This window comes from Aethalodelphis obliquidens, unplaced genomic scaffold, assembly GCF_003676395.1.
Source record: "Aethalodelphis obliquidens isolate GAN/ISIS:26980383/991018 unplaced genomic scaffold, ASM367639v1 scaffold35, whole genome shotgun sequence".
Classification (NCBI taxonomy): Eukaryota; Metazoa; Chordata; class Mammalia; order Artiodactyla; family Delphinidae; genus Aethalodelphis; species Aethalodelphis obliquidens.
Window position 1 is genome coordinate 8,867,769 of NW_020837979.1, and position 25,087 is coordinate 8,892,855.

At 46.0% G+C, this 25,087-nt stretch overlaps 1 protein-coding gene across 14 annotated transcripts in view; it reads left to right on the forward strand.

Annotated features, from left to right (window-relative positions):
- Nucleotides 1-24,874, forward strand: part of KANSL3 (KAT8 regulatory NSL complex subunit 3) — a 41,873-nt gene extending 16,999 nt beyond the window's left edge. For 9 of the 14 annotated variants that reach the window (XM_027128944.1, XM_027128943.1, XM_027128942.1 and 6 more), the window contains 16 exons: nt 4,720-4,851; nt 5,080-5,196; nt 5,422-5,523; nt 5,617-5,688; nt 6,873-6,947; nt 7,126-7,283; nt 10,031-10,094; nt 10,542-10,742; nt 10,950-11,106; nt 14,039-14,230; nt 14,694-14,778; nt 14,957-15,087; nt 15,957-16,066; nt 16,466-16,688; nt 17,035-17,168; nt 22,339-24,874. In XM_027128944.1, the coding sequence (XP_026984745.1) occupies nt 4,720-4,851; nt 5,080-5,196; nt 5,422-5,523; nt 5,617-5,688; nt 6,873-6,947; nt 7,126-7,283; nt 10,031-10,094; nt 10,542-10,742; nt 10,950-11,106; nt 14,039-14,230; nt 14,694-14,778; nt 14,957-15,087; nt 15,957-16,066; nt 16,466-16,688; nt 17,035-17,168; nt 22,339-22,359 (1,974 nt within the window). In that variant the 3' untranslated portion in view covers nt 22,360-24,874. Of the gene's footprint in view, nt 1-4,719; nt 4,852-5,079; nt 5,197-5,421; nt 5,524-5,616; nt 5,689-6,872; nt 6,948-7,125; nt 7,284-10,030; nt 10,095-10,541; nt 10,743-10,949; nt 11,107-12,555; nt 12,634-14,038; nt 14,231-14,693; nt 14,779-14,956; nt 15,088-15,956; nt 16,067-16,465; nt 16,689-17,034; nt 17,169-22,338 lie in introns of those variants that run through there. The other 5 variants (XM_027128956.1, XM_027128946.1, XM_027128951.1 and 2 more) reach the window with 5 other exon arrangements.
- Nucleotides 24,875-25,087: the final 213 nt, after the last annotated feature.

The following is a 25,087-nucleotide window of genomic DNA, read 5'->3' on the forward strand; positions in this document are numbered from 1 at the left end:
TCCCACGACTCTCAGATTCACAGCAAATACTTAGGTTGTTTCCCACAACTTCTAATGTTCCTGCTGGATGAAAATGCAGGTGGATGGGATCGTGCTCTTGGCCCAGCTACTTTCACCACCAGACCTATTGTAAGGGGAGCAGAGAAGGTATAGACCCTAGCCTCTTCATTGTCTGCTGAGAGAGATGCAGTGCTGGAGAGACCAGGGATGCTTGGTCTGCCTGGCTCCAAGCAGAGAAGTTGGTTACTGATTAATTATTTCTAAGTATTCTTATTTACAGAAAGTGAGTTTCAAGGCTTTGTCATTTGAGAGGTGTACTCTTATTACTGCCAGATAAAAGCTTTTAAAGTCTAATTCAGTCAGATCCTCTACCTCAAGGTGTTGAGTGGCTCACAGTGACAAAGTAAGTTTCAAGAAATGGCCAGTTTAGGGTGAAGATCCTTTGCAGTTGGGCCCTAGCCTTTGTTACTAGCCTTACGTCCTCGTCCTCCTACTTCCTTGCCCAAATTCTCGACTTCAGGCTATCTGTGCCCAGAATAAGCCCTGTTCTTTCTTGCTTATATCTGGTGTCTCTGATTAGAAGACTTTCCCCCGTCTTCTGTTAGAATTCTTCAGAGTGCATCTCACTTCACATGCTGCATCTTCAGATGAAAATTGCCTGCTTGCTTCCGTCTTCTCTGTTAGATGGTTTGAATCATAGTGTGAGGCTTATTTTTCTATGGCACTTATCAGCCCCTCCTCTTTTGTTGTTTGTGTGCTTGTCTTCATTAACCCTTGTAGATTAAATTCCTTCGCAGTAAGCACTAGGCTGGTGTCTTGTAACAGCAGTGTTGCGTTGCGTAAACATTTGTTTCCTGAATTAAACTGAGAAAGTCGCATGGTTATATTCCCCTCATTTCTTTTGTTTTATAAAATTTATTTATTTATTTATTTTTGGCTGCACTGGGTCTTCATTGCTGCGCGCAGGCTTTCTCTAGTTGCAGCGAGCAGGAGCTACTCTTCGTTGCGGTGCGCGGGCTTCTCATTGCAGTGGCTTCTCTTGTTGCGGAGCACGGGCTCTAGGCGTGTGGGCTTCAGTAGTTGTGGTGCACGGGCCTAGTTGCTCCGCGGTATATGGGATCTTCCCGGACCAGGGCTCGATCCCGAGTCCCCTGCATTGGCAGGCGGATTCTTAAGCACTGCGCCACCAGGGAAGTCCCTCCCCTCATTTCTTGTACAGAAACCCTTTTAGTCTTGCTCTTTCAAAATTAGGATCACTGTCCTTGCTTATCATTGCCTGGAACAGCTTATTTTCTTGTCCTATCTTTGCATTTTTTATTTTAATTGAAGTATAATTGACATATAGCATTATATTAGTTTCAAGTATACAGTATAATGACTTGATATTTGTATGTATTGCTAGATGATCACCACAATAAGTCTAGTTAACATGTCACCACACATAGTTACAAACATTTTTTTTTTCTTATGATGAGAATTTTTAAGATCTACTCTCTTAGCAACTTTCAAATCTGGAATACAGTGTTATTAACTGTAGTCACCATGCTGTACGTTACATTCCATGGCTTAATTTATTTTGTACTTTTTGATCCCTTTTACCCATTTCACTATCCTCCACCCCCTCCCTCTGGCAACCACCAGTCTGTTCTTTGTATCTATGAGTTTGGTTTTTTGTTTTGTTTGTTTTTCTTTAGATTCCACATACAAGTGAGATCATACGGTATTTATGTTTCCCTGTCTGACTTAACTTCACTTAGCACAGTGCCCTCAGGGTCCATCCATGTTTTCGCAAATGGCAAGATTTCCTTCTTTTTTATGGCTGAATAATATTCGTGTGTGTGTGTGTGTGTGTGTAGAAAACGTGGCATATATACATATGCCACATTTTCTTTATCCATCATCCATCAGTGGACACTTAGGTTGTTTCCATATCTTGCCTATTGTACTTAATGCTGCAGTGAACATGGGGGTGTATATATCTTTTTGAGTTATTGTTGTTTTCTTCAGATAAATACACGGAAGTGGAATTGCTGGATCATATGATAGTTCTGTTTTTAATTTTTTGAGGAACATCCTTACTGATTTTCGTAGTAGCTGCACCAATTTACATTCTCACCAACGTGCACAGGGGTTCCCTTTTCTCCACATCCTTGCCAAAATTTGTTAATGCTTGTCTTTTTGATAATAGCCATTCTAACAGGTGTGAGATGATATCTCATTTTGATTTTGATTTGTATTTTCCTTATGATTAATAATGTTGAGCATCTTTTCGTGTACCTGTTGGTCATCTGTATATCTTCTTTGGAAAAATGTCTATTCAGATCTCCCCATTTTTTAACCAGATTTTTTATTTTGTTGATGTTGAGTTGCATGAGTTCTTCATATGTTTTGAATATTAACCCCTTATCAGCTACATGATTTGCAAATATTTTCTCCCATTCAATAGGTTGCTTTTTCATTTTGTTGATGTTTTCCTTTGCTATGCAGAAGCTTTTTAGTTTGTAGTCCCACTTGTTTATTTTTGCTTTTGCTGCCTTTACTTTTGGTGTCAGATCCAAAAAATCATTGCCAAGACTAATGTCAAAGAGCTTACTGCCTATGTTTTCTTCTAGGAGTTTTATGGTTTCAGATCTTCATTCAAGTCTTTAATCCTTTCTGAGTTAATTTTTGTGTATGATGTAATACAGTGGTCCAGTTTCATTCTTTTGCATGTAGCTGTTCAGTTTTCCCAACACCATTTATTGAAGAGACTGTCCTTTCCCCACTGTAAGTTCTTGGCTCCTTTGTTGTAAATTAATTGACCATATATGCATGCGTTTATTTCTAGGCTCTCTATTCTGTTCCATTCATCTGTGATTCTGTCTTTATGCCGATGCCATGCTGTTTTGATTACTATAACTTTGTAAAATAGTTTGAAATCAAGAAGCATGATGCCTCCAGCCTTGTTCTTTGTTCTCAAGATTGCTTTGGCTATTCAGGGTCTTTTGTGGTTCCATACAAATTTTAGGATTGTTTGTTCTATTTCTGTGAAAAATGCCACTGGAATTTTGATAGGGATTGCATTGAATTTGTACAGTAGATTGCTTTGGGTGGTATGGACATTTTAACAATATTACTTTTTCCAGTCTGTGAGCACAGAATATCTTTCCATTTATTTGTGTCTTAGTTTCTTTCATTAATGTCTTATAGATTTCAGTGTACAGGTCTTTCACCTCCTTGGTTAAATTTAATCCTAGGTATTTTATTCTTTTTGATGCTGTTGTAAACGAGAAAGTTTTCTTACTTTCTCTATTAGTGTACAGAAATGCAGCAGATTTTTGTATATTGATTTTGTATCCTGCAACTTCACTGAATTCGTTTATTCTAATGGTTGTTTTTGGTGGAGTCTAGGGTTTGCTCTATATAATATGATGTCATCCACAAATAGTGAGTTTTACTTCTTTCTAAATCTAACGGAAAGGATGCCTTTCCTTTCCTTGCCTAATCGTTCTAGCTTGGACTTCCAATACTATGCTGAATAAAAGTGGTGTGAGTGGGCATCCTTGTCTTGTTCCTGATCTTAGAGGAAAAGCTTTCAGGTTTTCACTGTTGAGTACGATGTTAGCTATGGACTGAACTTTTACAGCCTGCATCACTGTAGTAGTTTTTATTCTCCAGTTTCTCAAAAAGTTTATTTTTCTGAAAACTACCTCTAGCAGTTAAAAATCTTTCCTTTCCCCTAGGTCATTTTGACCTCTTGTGGGTAGTATGGGATTCACACAGATAATTCTTCTCAGTGTAAGCATCAGCATGTCTGAAACCTATATTTACACATCTGTGAGGTCACATTTTTGGTAAATCATAATGGTGTAATGTGGAACCACTGATACGTAGGGCCAACTGTAAAGTTATACACAGCTTTTCGACTGAATGGGGGGTTGGCATCCAACCCCGTGTTGTTCAAGGATCAGCTGTATACACAGTATAGTAGGATATATTATTTGGGGCACAATAACATATTTTTTTAACACACCACAGTTTGAAGGCAGTATTCTAGAAGTAAGTGCAGAGTTTTGTTTTTAATTTATAAAATCAACTGGTGTTCACTGAGGATATTCAGAAAACACAGATGTCTGAAAAGGAAAAAAATTCATAACTCCATAAAGTTCATTATTAACCTTTTGGCATATTTTCTTGTAGTATTTTTTCTGAGTAGAGATAATTTTTATATATTCTGTTTTACCTTTAATGTTTTAGCAAATTATTTCCCTATGTTATTACAAATTGTTTTAAATATTTAAAATTAATCCATAATATCTAATTATGTAGATAATTTGCTTAACCACTTCCTTGTATATGCCTTAATGTTGTGTCCACTTTTTGACTATTATTGAGAGTGAATTTGTCTTTTGCTTACCCCCCAGCCCCCGTGTGTGTGTGTGTGTGTGTGTGTGTATGTATTTCTGATACAGGTTGTTAAGAAAGAGATAAGAATAAGTTTAAGTCTCTTGGTGCGTGTCACCAGATTGGTTTCCAGAGGACTGTATCCACTTATCTTTAATGTGATGGGAGGCATATTTTTCAGCCATGCACTGATTTGTACTTTCTCTCGTGAGGAAAGTTTGAGAGGTGTAGTTGAAATCTCCTCAGCTCATAGTGGGGCTGTGTCCTCCCACCTGATCCTGGTGGTGGGGTCTCCTACTTCATGCTGGAAGCATCTTTCCTCTCCCTTGCTTCTAGATCCCTACCTTGATTGACCGGATGCTCGTGTCGTCCAACACGAAGACCGGGGCTGCTGGAGCTGAGGCCTTGTCCCTCCTACTGAAGAGGCCCTGGGACCCCGCTGTGGGAGTGCTCTCTCATAACAAACCAGTAAGTTGGACTTAACTGTGGCCCATGAAATTGTTTTTAGAATCCAGTCTTAGAACTTTGGCAAGAGGATAATGGCTTGTTTAACTGCTTTCATTAATAACTGGCTGGGTGTAGTGCTTAACGTAGTTTCCTGAGGAAATTAGCATTGGTTGGGATAAGAAAGGTATTGGGGTTCCATGGAGGAGCACCTCTCACTCACTGGCTCTCTGGTGGGGTCTTTCTCCTTAGAGCAAACTCCCCGGCTCTCCTCTCATTCTCATTGCCTCCTCCGGGCCCTCCAGCTCCGTGTTCCCCACCTCGCGCCGCCACCGCTTCTGGCAGTCTCAGCTGTCCTGCTTAGGCAAGGTACGTACTGGGCAGGAGGAACTCCTCCTGGGGAGGATCGAGCAGACAGAAAGGAAGAGGGGCTCAAAATGGGTCAACTTAAACGTGGAGCGTCCCCCAAGTTTCTTTTTGTCTAGAATGCCAATGGTGCTTATCCGAGGTTGAAGGGATTTAGGTAGGTTAAGCAGACTTGAGAGGAGATTTGAAACTTAGCTCTGCTCTCATGGCTGCTACTCGTTCCTTTAGGTCATCCCTGTTGCCACGCATCTGCTGAACAATGGTAGTGGAGTAGGAGTTCTGCAGTGTCTGGAGCACATGATTGGGGCAGTGCGAAGCAAAGTGCTAGAGGTGAGAACGTCCCTATTTCAGTTCACTGTGGCACACCCAACATTCTGCACCAATCTGTGGCCTCCAGTCTTACTGTCTTCTTTTCCCACAAAGATTCACAGCCATTTCCCGCACAAACCCATTATCTTGATTGGCTGGAATACAGGAGCCTTGGTGGCCTGTCACGTAAGTAATCCCCATCTTATTTGGAGGTTGTCCTGAGATAGACTGCTGCTGCTACTACTGCTGCTGCCCAGCGCGATGATAGTGACTGTTGAGCGCTTTGCAGTGTTCCAGAGCACTGTGCTAGATGCTTTGCCTACAAACCTTACTTTTTAACTTTATTGTGAAAAAAGCAGAAGTTCAAAGGGAGGATACGCTAGCATAATAAACCCCTTGGGCCCCTCACCCAGCTTTGCCAGTGATCAGCTCATGGCCAAGCTTTTTTCATCTTACCTCTGCCTACTTTCAGTCTCCTCCAATTATTTTGAAGAAAATCTCAAATATCATATCACTGTGTTTATATATATATGTATTTCAGCATGTATCGCTGAAAAATTTTTTTTTTTCTTCCCCTAGACATAAGTACCATTCTCCCACCTAAACAAAACAAAACAAAACAAAACAATAATTGTGGCCAGCAAAAATTTTAATAGCTCTGTAATTTGATGTTGTGTTCCTGTTCTTTCCCTTTCCAAGTCATCAGAGAACCTTTTCTTACTTTACATACACTTGCATGTATATTAGTTTGTATAAGTGCCTCCGACCTGTCCAAAGCCCCAATTCTCAAGTGGATCAAGTAAGCAAAGTCTGTGCTGCTTCATGTAGGTGACATCTAGGGGCGTGAGAGGAAGAAGGCTATCTCCCGGTACTCCCTGGTCCCAAGGATGGCAGTACCCTGTCAGCGACTGCTCTAAGAAATTTGGGGTGTCTGGGAGCTATCAAGTTCAAAAGGGAGAGATTTTCTTCACTTAAGGGAAAAGAGCAACATTTATGTTCTCCTGATTGCATTTGTTATTAGTGGAGGGAAAAGGGAGGATTCTAGCCTCGCAAATTGCCAGGATGCAAGTATTAAACTTCCCATCCTATGGTTCAGCCCTCTTCTGGGGTCCGCTGAGGGCCCCAATTCTCTAGGTGGTGGCTTCTGGTAGAACAGCACATCTTGTGTTCTTTGCTCTTACTGCTGCAACTATGGCTGGTGCACCTAGGGATTATGTCCTAACCTAGTTATGTACACCTAGGGGTTATGTCATGACAGTGGGGGAGGAGGTGGGACTGGCTGGTGGGTCTGGACCACCCCAGGATTCTGGGTAGGATGTAGCTGCAGTGAAGTCATTTGACCTTGAGACAAACCGTGCCATTATTTCCAGGTGTCGGTGATGGAATACGTCACTGCAGTTGTCTGCCTTGGGTTTCCTCTGCTTACCGTGGATGGCCCCAGAGGGGTAAGCGCAGGGTGTGGCTGATTTCTGGGTCACTGGCAGGTGAGCGTACGGGAGTGCATGCCTCGCTCAAGCTGCTCTTCAGTGACTGCAGTTGCCCAGCTGACTCTCTTGAGCATACTTGCCAGGGCAGTACTCAGTGAATATGCACTGGCTGACTGTAAACCTGGATCTGTTTTAGGATGTGGATGATCCCCTCTTGGATATGAAGACTCCAGTCCTCTTTGTCATTGGTCAGAATTCCCTGCAGTGTCACCCTGAAGCCATGGAAGACTTCCGGGAGAAGATTCGGGCTGAGAACAGCTTGGTGGTGGTTGGGGGAGCTGATGATAATCTCAGGTGGGTAGGTTCCCCCAGAGCTGCAAGAGTGCCATGTTGGAGAGATGCTTATCAGGCGGTGATGTAATTATAGCTAACCTGGTTCAGTGAAAAGAGGGCATTAAAAAACTTAAAAAAATTTTTTTAAACTAATTCAGATTTCTAAAAAGTTGCAAAATTAGTACCAAGAAATTCCCTATACTGTTCACCCAGATTTCCCAAATGTTAACATCTTATATAACCAAAGTGTAATTATCGAAGTCAGGAAATTAACACGGATATGATACTGTTATCTAATCTACAGACTCACATTTCATCAGTTATCTCACTAACGTTCTTTTCTGGTCCAGGCTCAAATCCAGATCACACATTGCTGTTGGTTGCCTGTCTCCTCAGTCTCCTTTCATTTGGTACTGTTCCTTAGTCTGTCTTTGTCTTTCATGACCTCGACACTTTTTTTTAAAAATTTCATTTATTTATTTGTTTTTGGCTGTGCTGGGTCTTCTTTTCTGTGCGAGGGCTTTCTCTAGTTGCGGCGAGCGGGGGCCACTCTTCATCGCGGTGCGCGGGCCTCTCACTGCCACGGGCCTCTCACTGCCGCGGGCCTCTCTTGTTGCGGAGCACAAGCTCCAGACGCGCAGGCTCAGTAGTTGTGGCTCACGGGCCCAGCCGCTCCACAGCATGTGGGATCTTTCCGGACCGGGGCACGAACCCGCGTCCCCTGCATTGACAGGCGGACTCTCAACCACTGCGCCACCAGGGAAGCCCAACCTCGACACTTTTGAAGACTTCTATTTTGTAGACGGTCCCTCAATTTAGGTGTTTGACGTTATCTTATGATTAGGTTGAGGGTGCACATTTTTGGCAGGAATGCTGTGGAGCTGATGTGCCCTCAGTGCACCCCTCGGGGGCTACATGGTGTTGATGTGTCTTGTTACTGGTGATGTTAACTTTGATCAAGGAAGCATCTGCCAGGTTTCTCTACTGTAGAGTCCCTGTTTCCTCTTTGTAGTCAGCAGTCGTCTCGTGGGGAAATGCTTCTACGATGTTGCAATTATAGCCTTGGCCGTTGTGCTTTCACTTGGGTAGCGTTTCTTCACCGTTTGCTCCTTACTGAGGAGGAATGTGAACATAGATTTTATTTGTGTTAAGCATCCTTTTATATATTTTGGAGTATAAACAGCCAAAGTTTGGAGAGGATTTTAAATTTATTTATTTTTTAATTTATTTTATTTTTGTCTGCGTTGGGTCTTTGTTGCTGCACGCGGGTTTTCTCTAGTTGTGGCGAGCAGGGGCTACTCTTCGTTGAGGTGCGCGGGCTTCTCATTCTGGTGGCTTCTCTGGTTGCAGAGCACGGGCTCTAGGCACGCGGGCTCAGTAGTTGTGGCTCACGGGCTCTAGAATGCAGGCTCAGTAGTTGTGGCGCACGGGCTTAGTTGTTCCGCAGCATGTGAAATCTTCCCGGACCAGGGCTCAAACCCATGTCCCCTGCATTGGCAGGTGGATTCTTAACCACTGTGCCACCAGGGAAGCCCTGGAGAGGATTTAGGAGGGCATCTTTAGTCATCGAGATGGCCATTCTTCTCTTACAAGGCTGGTTGCCTGTAGGGCCTTTAGTTATGTTTTTATGAAATGTACTGAAAAAGAGGTTGTATCCTTTACTGGTCTCCTTTTTTATATGCTCAGTCTTAGATATTAACTTCATTTGTATGCTTTAACTGGAGAGCTTAAAGCGAGTACCTATTCCCTCCTCTCTTGTCAGTTTCTTACCCAGAGATGCTTTGGCGAAGTCCTCCTGGCCTTTGTCATTTGACAGCTTCTTGTGGACCTAGAATCTAACCCTTTGATGCTCAAGGCAATGTTTGCTTGTAAATACATTATCTTTCTTGCTAATTCAGACATTCTTATCTATAGGAGAATAGACTGTGTGTTGAGTCGTGGTGAGGGAGCGGGAGAAATGGAAATAACCCTTAGTGAGAGTTAGGTTGTGAGGCTGCTTATGAGACATATTTGCATGGTGCCAAGAGCATTGGACTGAGAACTGGGAGACCCAATTTAGTCTTGGCTCCCTTGCTAAGAAGCTTGGATAAAATACTTAACTTCTGGGACTCTGTCCTCATCCATAAAATGAGCATTGTTACACAAGGTCAGAGACCTACAACCAGTAAATTGGGGTCTCAGAATTTGGAGGCTCAGAATGTAGTTCTTCATCCTGTCACTTGGTGCCCTGTTTCTCTCTCTGCTGAGACCACCAGTCAGAAGCCAGGGTGTTTAAGGCTGGCTTTCAAAGAGGAGAATGCAGCAGCTGTGGTCAGTTTCTGTCATCCCTTTAGAACTAACCTGTGGCCACCTTGCCTTCCCTCCTGCTAATTTCATTTCAATAGCACCCAGTAATCTTTTCAATAGCACCCAGTAGTCTCAGGGTTTGGGTCTGTGTTGGGGTGCCTCGAGATGAGGTCTTAGCAATCAGATAGAGTATACCTGTGAAGCCATAGGTATAGGACTTCTGAAGTATACCATCCCGGGTACTTTCCATGTACTCTTTGTTTCTTTATAAATGTTGTTTTGTGTCATCCCTGTTAACTCCATGAGTGAGGTGTTATGGTTCCCCATTTTGCAGATGTGGAAACTGAGGTTCAGAGAGGCTGCAGACCTGCCTGAGGGCTAACATAGTCTTCCTTCATGGGTCTAGAGAATAACCAACACAGAAGAGAAATGGTGCTGTGGAATGTTTGGAAAGTAAACATTTCCTCTTTTTTGTCTCTTAGAATAAGCAAAGCAAAGAAGAAATTGGAAGGGTTGACTCAGAGCATGGTGGACAGATGTATTCAGGTACACAGTAGCTTCATGTGGTTTTCTCAGCTAGGTTTGCCTTTCTGTAACCTTTTAGGCTCGGTCTTGTTGGCAGCAGCCTATTGACTAAGGAGGATGGGTATCCACTGTGGCCTCTGTTGGGCCTAAATCATCAGCAAAGGAAAGGGGGAAAGAGAGAGGGGGGAAAGGAGAGTAATGATCTAAGACATGAGCGAGCATTAGGGGAGGAAGGGTTCATTGGGGGAGTGGTGAATCATGACCACCCCGGAGCACTGCCTCACGGGTGCAGGGCGCAGGCTTCTGCTGGTCCTTGGCTGAGGCTGGGGTTTGAGCCAGGCTTTGTGTGGTAGGAGGGACCGGCACGCTGACATCGAAGCTGAGGTGAATCGATTTTAGTCGGGACTGTCGGGGTGGTTCCTATTCTCCAGACAAGGACTCAGAGGCCTCGGCCCCTCTTTACACTAGGATGAGATTGTGGACTTCCTGACTGGAGTGCTCACTCGCGCGGAGGGGCACGTGGGCTCGGAGCCTCGGGATCAAGATGCTGAGAAGAAGAAGAAGCCCCGGGACGTGGCCCGCAGAGACCTGGCCTTTGAGGTCTCTGAGCGGGGCAGTCGACCTGCGTCACCAGCTGCCAAGCTACCTGCCTCACCCTCAGGCTCGGAGGTAACGCGGAAAGGGAGGGAGTGCTTTTGCTGGGAAATGGGGACTGAAGAGTTGGTTCCTTCGCTGCCTGGGGATGCCTGTTGACCTTGGTGGGCCTGTGAGTTCCTACGAGGGGAATTCCTGACCAGGGAATTCCAGGGGGACTTGACGATTGACAGTCAATCTGGACGACATTGGCTTGGACATTGTCCTTCTTAATCTACTCAGGATCTCTCCAGTGTGTCCAGCAGCCCCACCTCCAGTCCCAAGACCAAGGTGACCACAGTGGCCTCTGCCCAGAAGTCCAGTCAGATCGGAAGCACTCAGCTGCTGAAGAGACACGTGCAGCGGACAGAGGCTGTGCTGACCCACAAACAGGCTCAAGGTATAGCTGCCTGGCCCGGTGGCCTCTCTTGAGTTCTGTCTTCTGCAGTTGACGCCATGTGGCAGTTGGAAAGTATTGGCATCTGCGGCTTTTTCCCGACATTTCTGTCCAGGCAAAATTAGGTTGAAATAAATACTGAGGGCTGTTTTCAAGGGTAAAATGTCACAAAAGGTGACATTAGTGTGACTGTACAGCTCCACTAATTACAGCTTCGGCTTGGTGTTAGGCTTTATGAGCTGACTACACGTATATCGGCCTCAAATTGTTTACCAACTCCGGGCCCTGCCCAGCCTCTCCTGCAGTCAGGGAGCTCTTCGGGTCCCGCAGACAAGGGGATTAGCCGTGCTCATCAGATTCTAGGGCAACTGCACTGGTGTCGTGCCCGCCCTTTGTTTTGCCCTTGAAGAGTTAAGATTCCACACTGGGACTCCCAGTGAAGTTTTTCAGGAGTCTCTGCAGATAGGTTTTCGATTAGGCTGGGAAACATTTGTTTGGTTGAAATTAGAGTTTGGAGAACAGTCAGCACAATGTAAGAAGCTGTGGAAAAGGCGTGTTCAGTGGGTGGGGAGGGGAGCAGCAGTGGCTCTACCCCTGGCCCACTTTGATCCAGTTGGGCAGCCCTGAGGCGAGGTCTCTTGGGCATTGGTGTTTGGTGATGTATCCAGGAGCGTGTATCATCTGAGGGTCTCAGGTGCCTGGGCAGAGGCAGCAGCCAGAGCTGGCGGTCAAGTAGAGAGACGTGCAGGAGACAGGAGGCTCCTCTGCTCTCTTCCCCTGTGTTTCTTTTAGTGGAGCCAAAGGATCAGGACTTAGACCCAGGCCTCTTACGAGGTTGCCCGTATAGTGGTGCTAACAGGGAGCAGAAGTGTGAGTGGGTCGGTGAAGACGAAAAGGTGGCCAGGCCCCTAAGGTCCACGCATGACCTGCATCCTCTTCAGTGGTGGCCAGAGCCAGGTTCCAAGTGGGCGTTGTCTTCTTGGGCTTTTGATGAAGAGAGAGCCAGCAGTTTGCCAATAATTAGTGGAGACTGTAAAGAGTTCTGGAAGGCTGACTGGTGCACCAGGTTCGAAATGGGACCCAGAGCATCACGGAGGAGAGCCGCAGCACAGCAGCCTGGTTTCGGCAGAGCTCGTAGGTGGGACAGTGAGACCAGCTCGTGGTTATGGGCCCTCACTGCGTGCCTCGCCCTCTTCTTGGCACTTGGCTTGCTGTTGCTCGTGGAATGTGGGCAGCGGCCCCATGAGGCAGGTGCGTTTATTACCTTCCGTTTATGGATGATTCCACGGTGCTGCTAAATGGCAGAGTCAGGTTTCAAACCCTTGCGGTAATTCCAGAAAAAGCCCCTGTTGGCCATTTTCCAGAACATTTTCATACCTTTTTCTTACTCCTTCTCTTTTTCTCCTTTCTCTGGCTGGCTGTGATTCTGTAATTCTTTCTGATTCATTCCAGCGCAGTTTGCTGCTTTTCTGACACAAAACATGCTGGTGAGGAAAGCTCTTCCTCCCGGCGCCTCCTCCTGTCTCTTTGGTGAGTATTGCTCTTTCCTCACCTTTTCACTCTCTGCTCTCTGCCTCTCTCCGCTTCTCCCTCATTTCTTTCCCATCCCTGCCTCTCATTTGTCTCTGTTTGTCTCTGCATTTTTCTATCTTCTGTTTTTTTTTCTTTGCTGATCCTTTTGCTTATTACTCCATAGTCTTTGCTTTTTCCCCATTCTTTCTGTTTACCTCTCTCGGTGTTTTTCTCCTTTTATCTCTTATTGTGGCTCTTGGCTCTGCTTCTCCTGTGTGTGCCTATAGGCCAGTGCCTGTGAGCCTGAATTTCCCTGTGTTTTTCTCCCTGCCTCTGGTTTCCTGCTTCCATCCTGGCCTCTGCAAGCACTTATCAAGCATAAACCTGTAACTCCTTTCCCTTTTTCCCTCCTTCTTATTCTGATTTTAGTCGATGCAGTCCTTCCTTTCAGCTGGTTGTGGCCTGACTGTGATCTGGAGTAGCTCCCTGTGGCCCCATGGCAGCCCCCACGCCTCCCATTTCTCGTGTGACTCCTGCCTTTCCGCCCCTGATTGCCTGCGCTAAGAAGAAGGACCGGGGCAGGCTTCTAGGTTTAAAGAGGAGGGGATCCATGAGGAAACCCGAAGGATAACTTAAGAGTCTAGGAGGCTTGGCCACGTGCAGGATGAGTCTGTTTGATGCAGTGGAGGGGGAAGCCCATGTGTGAACAGGTGGCCTTTCTCTGTACTAGTACAAATGACCTGGGGACTAGCTTGTGACATGGGCCACTGTTGCCCTATTACCTCTGGGCAGGACCTGTAAAGTGGTCTTGGCTGAGATAACCTGCCTAGGAGTTACTGAAAGCCAGCCTTAAGTCCTGGTGATGATCCTTCCCATTGTCCCCATTTGGCAAGCAAACCCTCAACCTTGGGCTCTGAGGGCAGGGTGGGACTCAGAGCTTTGAGGATATCTCCCTTGTAGGGAGGACTGGATAGCCTGCTCCTCTATTGCTTCTCCAGAAACTGTGTGCTGCCCTCCAGCTGTGTGATGTGGGGAGGGCGTGAGAATTGCCACATTCTTTGAGTCTGGGAAGCCCTGCTGAGGTCCACTGTGGTGAGTCCTCTGTTGTTTGATTGGCCTTTGCCAGGCAGGGTCAGGATGTCTTCTCCTTTCTTTTTGTTTCCACCAACTCAGAGCCCCTTGCTTCCAACTCCAGGGCAGGGTAAGGGAAGGGGATGGAGCCATCTTCTGAGAGGGCCAAGGTGGAGTTGCACCGTAGGTGGGCCCGAGTGAGGCAGGACTGAAGCATTGGCATTCTCCTTGCACGTGTTGGGATGGTTCTTCCTGGTGTTCCCACACAGCCATGCCAGTGCTGGTACTGGCTGTCAGTATCCGTCGGGCTTTTTTGGATTGTGGAGAACTTCACCGCAGCTCCATTTCTTAGTTCCTGTTTCATCAGAACAAACGGAGGAAGCCGAGAAAGAGGATCTCAGGGTCCAGCTGAAGCGGCACCATCCCTCCAGTCCTCTTCCTGGCAGTAAGACCTCCAAGCGACCGAAGATCAAGGTGTCCCTTATCTCCCAAGGGGACACAGCTGGAGGGCCTTGTACTCCTTCCCAAGGAGGAGCTCCAGAAGGTGAGTTTCTCCTGGCCTCTTTAAATAAACACTGACAGAACTGTCCCAGGCACACAGTATTGCCCTCTTGGTGGCTACTTGCTGGGCGGCTCAGCCTCGCCTTCAGCACAACAGGCGCCCGGAGAAGACAGCAGAGGTTGCACGTGGGGGGAAAGAGGGTAGCAACCTCATCTGAACTAGGGTCAGGGAGGCCGAGCGAGGATCCAAGGAAGCTGTGGGGTCATTCAAAGCATCATACATTTTGTTCTTCTTTGGTTTCAATTAAAGATAATAAAATGTTCCAGAAGGTTTAGAAAGTAGAAGGAAAAAATAATCCCAACTCTTCCTATTCTAATGTAGTTATCCTTCATTTTTCATCTTCCAGTCTTTTCCATAATATCTTGGATTTAGCCTGGCCTCTGGAACCCTGAAAGGTCAGGACCAAACAGGACTGACCAGTGGCTTGGGGTTTTCTGTTTTGCAGCCGCAGGAGGGAAGCCCATCACCATGACACTGGGGCAAGCTTCCACAGGGGCCAAGGAGCTCACAGGGCTTCTCACCACAACCAAGTGAGTCCGTCTCCCGGTCTGTCTGTTCCCTTCTTTCTCTTCACCTTTTCGCTGGTCCACTGAGTGCTTACTTAAAATTTACGAAGAGTTCTGTAGCTCTTGCTTCAAGGCCTGAAGTCTCTCCTTGCCTGTGTTGGCAGGGACCTTTAGATAATGGAGCTCTTACTTTTGTCTCCAGGTCAAGTGCTGCTGAAGGGGGAGTCTCAGCCAGCCCAGCGTCCTCAGTGGTCTCTAGCAGCACTGCTCCCAGTGCCTTGCACACACTCCAGAGCCGCCTGGTGGCCACCTCTCCTGGCAGCTCCCTCCCAGGTATCTGGTAGCTCAATGTTCCCTGCCTCCCAGCGAAGTCTGTTTGGGCTGCTGCTGGAGGGTGGTCCTGGGAAAGCCTTGTGGAGCTAGATCTGGAGGAGGATGCTCTGGGTCTCAGGCTTGTTGTAGAGGCTTGGCATGGAGCTGGCATTAACTTTGAGGTAGGGGAGTTTGGGGCCTTAATATCTGCAGTGAGTAAATGTCCCAACCTGCAGGTAATGCCTCCTGTACTACAAGGAGAAATAGCTGGTGGGAAATGTATGTACTGGTTTCATTTTGGTGTTTTTAAACACATCTGGTTGAATAAAACTGGAAATTTAGCAAAATGAGACATTTTTCTGCCTATGCATGTCTCCTCACTTTCTCCGCCCTCACCCTACACTGAAAGGCTAGTTGCCTGAGCCCAGCAGGGCCAAGGCACTGCAGATGCCCTGATCCTTCAAGAGGACCTTCCTCTTTGCTTTGAGGCCACTGGACTGTGTGTAAAGTGAAGTGTAAGTCAGGTGTTCGGGATTCTTTGGGCTTAAAAAGTCCTTCCTCTTCCCTGGGAAGGTGGGATAGATTTCTGAAAAGTGGGATTCATGTTCTCCTTGGTTTTCCTAAAACTGTCCAAAATTTAGGACAGGTGGTTTGGAGCAGGTTGGGGTGTGCAGAATGAATCCAAGGCAGTGTGTCAGGAACGGTACCTTTCCTCATGTGGGCGTCCAGCGTGCGTGTTTGGGGAGCCCTTCTGGCATCTTTCTGAGAGCACTGGGAATGTCCGAGGGAAAGAGCGTTGGTGTTTTAGTTGATTATTGAGGGTGGACAGGCACAGGTGCTTGTGGAAAAGTGACTGAGCCTGTGCTGATGTCTGCTGTGTCCTCTCCTAGGGGCCGCATCAGCCAGCAGCCTCCTCCAAGGCCTCAGCTTCAGCTTGCAGGATATCAGCAGCAAGACCTCTGGCCTCCCAGCAAACCCCTCTCCCGGGCCAGCCCCACAGGTGCACATCTGCCTTCCACTGGGCTGGGCAGGTGTGGGAGGAGGCCTCCTCAGCTTAGTTGGTTTTGGCAGGGACGCTGGGTCAAGGACAAGTAGCCTTCTGGCTTCACGGCTGGGAACTACCAAAGGTTAAGGCTCCACCACTTACTAAGTGACCTTGGGCCAGTTTCTTGATCTCTGTATCTTTGTTTTCTTGTTTGTAAAATGAGGGTAATGATAGTACCTCCCACACAGAGCTGTTTTGAGGATTAAAGAAGGTGATGTATGGAAAATACCTGGCAGAGTACCTTGCATGTGGTAGGCACTGAATACATGGTAGCCATTAACAGTATGTGCCCTCCACACTCGACCGTTGCTGTCGGCAACAGCTTCTGATCACCTGGGCTTGTGTGTCCCACAGGCCACCAGTGTGAAGTTGCCCACCCCCATGCAGAGCCTGGGTGCCGTCACCACGGGCACCAGCACCATTGTCCGTACCATTCCTGTGGCCACCACTCTCTCCTCCTTGGGTGCCACTCCTGGTGGGAAGCCCACAGCCATCCACCAGCTGCTGACCAATGGGGGCCTCGCCAAGTTGGCAAGCAGCCTCCCTGGCCTGGCTCAGATCTCTAACCAAGCCTCAGGTGAGTCTCTCATGAGAACCGTGGGGACTCCCAGATAAGGGATCTTCCCCCAAGACCTTGCTATCTCTCATGGTCAAGGTATGATGTTGAACCCAACCCCACAGAGTCCTGGCCTTGACCCTCAGGGATTCAGCTGTGTGGGTCCATCCCCCAGAGAGGTTGAGAGAACACAGGCTGTTCCTGTTGCCTTTCAGACTGACTGATAGGGCATAGATGACCCAGCTGGGGAGGAGGAAGCCGAGGCGGGAGGCTGATGGGGGTATGTTACATGGGGAGGAAACTCCAGGAAAGGGAAGTGGAGGCTGTGACAAAAAAGCCTACTCCTCTCTCTGTCTCTCTCTCTCAGGCTTGAAGGTCCCCACCACCATCACTCTGACACTACGTGGCCAGCCCAGCCGAATCACCACACTGAGCCCCATGGGCTCAGGAGCAGCCCAATCAGAAGAGCCCACCTCCCAGGCGCTGCCCTCCAGCTCACAGGTGAGTCTGCCTGGGAAGACCGAGGACACAGCCTCCAATATTGAGAATATTGGCCAGTGGGGCCGGCTGGCCAATTGAGGAGCTGGACTTGTAGGCAGACCAGATGCACATCCACATTCAGAGTTTGTAGCTTTCTTGTTGTTGGGTTGTTTTTTGTTTTTTGTTGTTTTTTTTGCGGTGCTCGGGCCTCTCACTGTTGTGGCCTCTCCTGTTGCGGAGCACAGGCTCCGGACGCGCAGGCTCAGCGGCCATGGCTCACAGGGCCCAGCCGTTCTGCGGCATGTGGGATCTTCCCGGACCGGGGTACGAACCCGTGTCCCCTGCATCGGCAGGCGGACTCTCAACCACTGCGCCACCAGGGAAGCCCTGTTTTTGTTTTTTAATTGAAGTATAGTTGATTTACAATGTTGTGTTAGTTTCAGGTGCACAGCACAGTTATTCAGTTATATATATTCTTTTTTGGATTCTTTTGCTTCGTAGGTTGTTATAAAATATTGTGTGTAGTTCCCTGTGCTATACAGTAGGTCCTTGTTGGTTGCAGTTTATAGCTTTGTGACTGAGCAAGTCATGGACCTCTGTGAGTCTCCTTTTCTGTAACGCTCCCTGGATTCTTGTGAGGATTAAATATGTAAATATGTTCAGTGCCTATTTCATGTTTCTGTTTTCTTCTCCTCTCCATCGTTTTCTCCTCTCATTCTTGGTTTCATCATTCAGAGTTTGGGTAGAGGCTAATTGGCTAATACTCCTTCTTTGATCAACAACTTTCCAGCATTGTGCCATTCCAGGTCTTTGCATTCATTGCTGTCTTTTCAGGGCACAGTTAGGTTTTTAGAGCTCTTACCCGGGAAGTAAGTCACCATCGATTTCTCTTAGCTGATGTAATTTCCATTATGACCTTTTCAAGTAAACTGTTTCTAATCTTAAATGGTGATCTGAGAGCCACCCAAAGATCAGAGGTTAAAGAAAAAAATAGTTTGAGTCCAGTAGTGCACGTCCTTTCCTTCAGTGTCCACTTTTCAGCTGAGGCCTCCTGCACGGGGCCCGCTGCTGTGCAGGCTGCCCTGACTGAGGGCCTGGCTCTGTCCCCTCACTCCCACCACACCAGCCCTGCCCGGGAGCTGGGCACCTGTCCCTTCCCAACTGTTTCAGGAGCTCTTCTGCCGCCTCTGTAGGGGAAGATACTGCACAGAGGTTGTTCCCTGGCAATCATGGGGATCATAGCTACCCTCCCTGCCTTTGTGCAGAGAGGCAGAGTTGTTTTTATTTACTTTATCCCCTATTTTTTTAATTACGAAAGCAATCACTTATTTTAAATAACACAAACATTACAGAAATAATATAACTTAGAAAATGAAAATTTCCCATGATGCCACTCCCAGAGGTGACATCCCCTTGTTGGGAGCTTGATGTGCATTCTTCTAGATTCTTCTTTCTGTACAAAGTACTTTTTTATTTTATTTTTTTTGACAAAAATTGGATCACAGAGTATGGCTGTTTGGTAACTAGCCTTTTTTTACAAACATGTTGCGACATGTTTCCCTGTTCATTACATAGAGACCTATCTATTGCTTGTCAGTAGCTGCCTAGTATTTCACTGGGTGGATGTACAAAAACGTATTTCATCAGCTCCCGTTAGAGGGTTGGGTTATATTTTCGTTTTTGATATTGTGAATAATGGTACAGTGAATACCCTTGTTCATGATTTTTGTGTACCTCTGGGAGATTTCTACAGGTTAGAGACCAGAAAGTGGAGGGTCTGTGCATCTAACATCTGGCTAGCTGCTGACTAATTGCCCTTCAAAAGGTTTGCTCATTTGTAATTCAAGCCACAGTGATGAGAGTATCTGTTTTCCTATGCCTTTGTCAGTTGTGGAAGTCAGTATTTTTAATTTTATTAATTTGATAGGTGAAAAATGAAATTGTTTTAACGTGTATTTTCTTGATTACTTATGAGGTTGTGTGTCTTCTTTTATGAATTGCTTGACATATCCTGTATCTACTTAATTAATAGCAGTTTTATATATGCAGGTGTTAATCCTTTATTTATTATACAAATTGCATATATTTTATTCCAGTTAATTGCTTATATTTTTTTTCTCTCTGTTGAAGTATTAAGTGCTTGTCTTTTAAGTTTTGTTTCTAGATCTTTTATCAAACAGGCATTAAAAATTTTTATGTAGTAAAATCTTCAAATTCTTCCCTTATGGCTCCAAAGTTTTGGGTCTTAAGAAAGCTCTTCCCATTGCAAGAATATAATCTTACTGTGTTTTTAAAAATTTTTATTTTTAAAACTGGTAAAATTTACTTACGTACAATTTACCATTTTACCCTTTTCTAGGCTTACGGTTCAGTGGCATTAAATGTATTCACATTGTTGTGCAACCATCACCACCATGCACCTCCAGAACTTTCCCATCATCCCATACTGAGACTCTGTTTTTATGTTTTCTTATATTGCTTTTGTTCATCTGCTTACCTTTAGTTGTTCAGTCCACCTTGAATTTATTTTTTTATGCTGAGTGAGGTAAGGATCTAACTTTATTGATGAGCCCATTCATCCTTCCTCTATTCATTTGAAATCAGCTGCTCTCACATTCTAGATTACTGTACACACAGGGCCTGTTCTGTACCCTTGACCTGTCTGTTTCCACACAAGCTTATTATTGTTTGATAATGCAGGTTATCAAGTTAAGGAAGTATATCAATTATGTTTCTAGTTTACTAAGATAATCTTTATTCTCTTCCTTTCTCTTGATAATGGGTTTTAAAGTTTGTTCATTGCCCTTTTGGAATCAAATGAGCTGAATGAGTATAAACATTTCCTTTTAATCAGTTAAAATGATGAATTACTTTCAAAGATTTCCTAATATCGAACTGTCTAAATTCCAGATTCAGTACTTGTTCAGTATGTCCTATTCTGTTTGTTTTGCACATACCTAAATTTATTGTGCATGTATAGGAAAGAAAACCCCATCAAAGGAGAACAAAACAAAAAAAGAAAGAAGCTAAGTGCTTCAGAGGAAAAAGCATGTCTGGTCTTCATTTGCTTTTATTTTACTTAGGATTTTGACCTCTATGTTTATTAGTAAGATTAGCCTATAGTCCTCTTCCTCTCCACCCTTGCTTTTTTGTGTGTATCCTTTCCTTGTCCAGTTGTAGAAAAGAGATAATTCTATCCTTATAGAATGAAATGGGAAATATTTTTTTTCTCATATTCCAAAACATTTATATAGCACAGAAATTAACAGTTTCTTGATGGTTTGACGGAAATGACCTATAAAGCCATTTGGGCCTGTTTTCAGGCAGTCTTATCCTTTGCTGGTGCCACATTTGAGGCACAGCTAGAACACAGATCCCCATCATGGGTTTCTTCCTCCTCTCTTAGGTGGTCCTCTTCAGCTTGCTCTGGCCCGGGGGAGCTAGTTAGAGTTGAGAAGAGTAGAGGTCATTGAGAATCCTTTTCTATGGCTTAAATTGAAGTACGGAATAAAGATCAAAATCTGACTTCTACCTGATGGTATTAACTTGAGAGCTCAGTTTTTATCTCAGTAAAATGGGTGTATAAAATTAGTAGGAGGGTTCTAGTGGTGATAATTTTCTTTTAGACAAAGGAGGTGTTACTAGATTAAGACTTGCTGACTCAAAAGCGTCTAACAGTTACCTCAGTGTTCAGACTGCCAGACAGTGTGATATCAGGGAAAGCACAGACCCTCTGTCTTCAGCTAGCTGTGTGATCCTGGGCAAATCACCTGACTTCTCTGGGCATTTTCTCATCTAGTCTAATGAGGAGGTTGGCATAAGTCAGTGATTGATGTGGTGGTGAGATAGTAGGGGCTGTCTCAGAATGTCCTCAGGTGCTGAGAATATGCATTTTTAAAGGTTGAGAAACAAACCACCCATTTTTGATGTTTATAAGACACCTGGAAATTTGAACACTGACTGGATAATTGTTGATATTAAGGAATTGTTAACCTTTTTAATGTGTGATAATGGTTGTAAGTTTGAAAAATACCCTTTTTTAAATTTTGGGGTTATATACTGTAATATTTATGGAGAAAATGAATTTAAAATGAAAAAAGGTTGTAAACACTGGCTAGACTTCTCTAAGGTCTTTGCAAGCACTTAATTATGTGTTTTGTCTCTGGCGGTGATGAATATTTACCATGTGTTTCCTTTATGGAACTGGACCATTATGAACACCCTACAGCTGAGAAGCTGCAGGAGGAAGGGGAGAGACAGAGACTGTGTTGTGCCCTGCAGCGGGGTCCTGGGAATGGAATCCTTGACTATGATCACAAGGTTTTTCTCCTCTCTGGCCAGGCTGGCAGGCAGCCTCTAGCTGCTCCTGCAGCAGCCCCAGGCGAGCGGGCTCACTCTGGAGACCTCCTGGTCAGGATGGAGTGCTCATCTGTGCACAGCCCACCTTTGGGCAGGGTGAGCAGATGGGAGGCGGATCCTTTCCAGTTTTGATTGTCAAACCCTTCTTCATTCCTCCTCTCCTGTGTCTTCCATCTCCCCCACTTTATTGTATCCTCAGAGACCTCTTAGGAGTTTTCCAAAGGTGAATTCTAGAGAGGTGGGGAAAACCTTTGTGAAGAAAGGCCAACTCTCTCTACCTTGCTTCCTTCTTCCTAAGCTGCAGGGCTCAACAATTCATGGCATCTTCCACAGCACTTAAAAAATGGACAAGACCTGAAACAATGATATTGTCAGTACAGTCATGGAAAACTTTGCTTCAGCTCTATCACCCTTAATGATTCACCTATTTCCTTTTTCCTGCATTCTTTTCTTGTTCTTATACGTAATAATAAGAGCTAATGTTTGTGGTTGAACACAGACTGTAGGTGCTTTATGCAGTTTGTCTCATTTAATCTCACAACAACCCTGGGGAGGAGGTGCTGTCTTCTTTGTCTCACAGAGGGGGGAAAGGAGGCTCAGAGAATGTAAGTCACTTGCCCTAAAAAGTAGTAGAGGTGGGTTTCTACCTCCAGAGTCCATGTTCTATTCATCACTTGGCTGCTAGAACACATATCCTTGTGCATCCAGCTTTTTCCCTGTTGAGCATCATTTCTTCGGAATAAATTTTCAGGAGTGGGATATTGGGTCAGAGGGTCTGTATGTGTTAACCTGGCAAACTTTTGACCCTTGTTCCCTACCTCTCCTGCCACAGCGCCTGCCTCCAGCGCCCTGAAGATGCCATGCGATATGTCCTCCTTTACCAGGTTGGTGACGGCTGCTGCACGGTGAGGCCTGGCACGTGTGCTGTCCTGCTGAGCTGTACACTTGTCTGAAGACCTCTTTAGGACAGTCATTTTTGCCTCTCTGCCAACTGTCTTCAGGACTGGGCCTCTGGGTCTTACGTAACCATTAGACAAGGTGATATGGCGCCAGCAGGGGGGGGCCTTGTCCTTTAGCATCTGCAGGTCTGGTTCCCAGAATCTCCAGGTCCTCAGCAGATCTGGCCGTGTATGGATTGGAGGCACTTCTTCCCCAGCATTAGCTGTAACTTGACCCAAGTAGCAGTGTGGGACTGCTCACTGCATTTTAATAAAGGAGCTCCCCTTCGAAGTCTGTACTGCCCCGTGCCAAGTTGGGAGGAGATGTCCGTGTGGTCTGGGACTGAGAGCCCTGTGCTGAGGACCGGGATCATTCTGGCCCACTGGCCGGTGGTTCAGTGCCAGAAGGGCTTGTTTTGCACATCACTGTTGCCTTCACCAAGCAGCCATGGGAGAGTGCTCCCCGTGCAGCTCCCTCCTTACGAGCCACACTGGATACTGAGTACCTGCTGAGACCTGGGAACTCCTCATTTCAAACCCACGATAGGGCACAGAGAACTGGGCTGTCATCTTTCAGTCCCTTTGGTCACCTGTAGATGTTGGGACCAGCAGTCGCCAGGAGGTGAAAGCTGGCTTCTTTCTTTTTTCCATCATGCTTTGGGCAGTTCTTGTATCCAGAAAGCCTGCAGGTCCAGAAAGGCTGAAGAAGAGGAAGGGAACAGCAGATGAAGTGGCTTGAAGGACACGTCAGTGGTGAAAGCGATTTGGGCTTGAGGCTTAGCATCTGGTACCTAAGGAGCCGTTGATTCAACTGGAGATGAGAAGAATTTGCCAAGCCAGAGGAGAGAAACCTCAGCCCCTGAAATTTCTGTCTCCAGTGCTTGGAAGTGGAACAGGGATAACTGCTAAGTTAACATCCTGGCCGTCCCATGAAGCTCAGGCATCAGGATGACGAAGGCCGTGCTTCAGTGTTTCTGTTTCAGCTCTGTGCAACTTTTTGTCCTCTTGCTTAGAAGTGGGAAAATTATTGGTATTGACTCTGCTGTGCAGGGCTCTTGGTACCAGCCTGAGCCCTGGAGGTGGAGGTCCCTGGAGAAGTGATCACTGAAGATGGAGCTCTGAGCACCTCCTTACCTCCTCACAATACTTGTGTGCAAAAAGTATTTTAGATTTGGCTGACAGCCTGTCCTCCAGAGCAGGCTCCTTTCCCTTCCATACTCTAGAATGTTCCAGCCAAGGCGATGAATAAGGCAACCCAGATATAACTCTTCAGTATCTGTACTGAAGGCAGGGAGGGCCCACAGCGTACCGTGGCTGGACTTGTGGTCCAGGGTCCTGACCCGTATTGTGCATTGTATATCCAAACCAGGCCACCTGCATTCAATCCAGGAGCCTCACCTCCAGTATGAGTGGCAGCCAGGAAGGAGTACACAGTGTGCAGGAGTCTCAGACAAGGCCATTTGGGGTGGTACAGGCAGGGCCAGGGGAGTGTGTATGATAGGAGTGGAGTGGGCAGATTATACACCATACGCTTCCTCCCCAACCTCCTGCAGAGCTGGTCTCAGCAGTGATTCACACAGAATTAGGCTGCGTCCCTGTACTAGCTGGCAGGTAGCTGCTTTCTGAAATTCAGGAGGCGTTTAGTAAGTTGGAGGAAGATACGAAATCTGAAAGAGACATCCAGTGTCAGGGGTTTAATAACTTTACAGGTAAGATAGTAACACACCAATAGGAATTGAGGACGGTGAAACTGAGACTATGTGAAGTTTTAGGAATCATTCAGGACAGAGGTTCCTGAACAACCCATTCATGACTTAAGAGTGCAGTCTAGACAGCACTGGAGCGGCTGCTCCTGAAAGATGCTGGCCCTGTGTGTGCTGGGGCCAAAGGAGAAACTAACGCATCATCCTGCATTTGCGTAAATCCTAGTGTGCTTCCCATGGATGATTTCCTGAGGCTTGTGTGTACACCTTGAAGAATGCCAAAAGGAGAAGGGAAGTTGTAAGAACATTGATTCTTCTGCACCCTGGAGGGACAGGCTAAAGGAGGAAGTGGTTGAAGTCTATACAGTCGTGTTCCCCAATTCCATACTTCTGCAGCCCTTGAAGTGTAAAAGGAAGCTTTCCTCTGCCTATCATGTAGCAAACCTGGAGTCCATAACCTCAGAAGGTGATAACTACTGGCCGAAAGTGTAGAAGGATCAAGAGGGCTTTAGTTGATTTCTCGGATGACAGATACATGTTGATGCTCTATGGAAGATGTCCTTGTCTTGAGAAGAGGTCACTGATGGAGGAAGACCTGTCTGTCCTTGGCTCTACCACTAGAACAGTCTTGGGCTGGATGGGTTATAGAGCTGAGCTGCTGTGACGGTTCTGTTCTTCCATTAGCCAAAACAATTAAAAATAAAAACAAATTTGGATTGCTTCAATGTGTTTTTAGTTGACTTCTTCTGTTTATTCTGGTAACCACTCAATCGAGTGGCACAGAAAATAAAAGTTAAGATATTGTAATTCCAGTGATCATCTTACTGTTGCCTGGAGCCATGAAGTGGGTACTGTAATTCCCTTTAAGGTAATTCACTTGTAAGGTGAGGAAACTGAGGCACAGAGAAGTCACACAGCAGGAAGTGGCAGAAGCAGGACT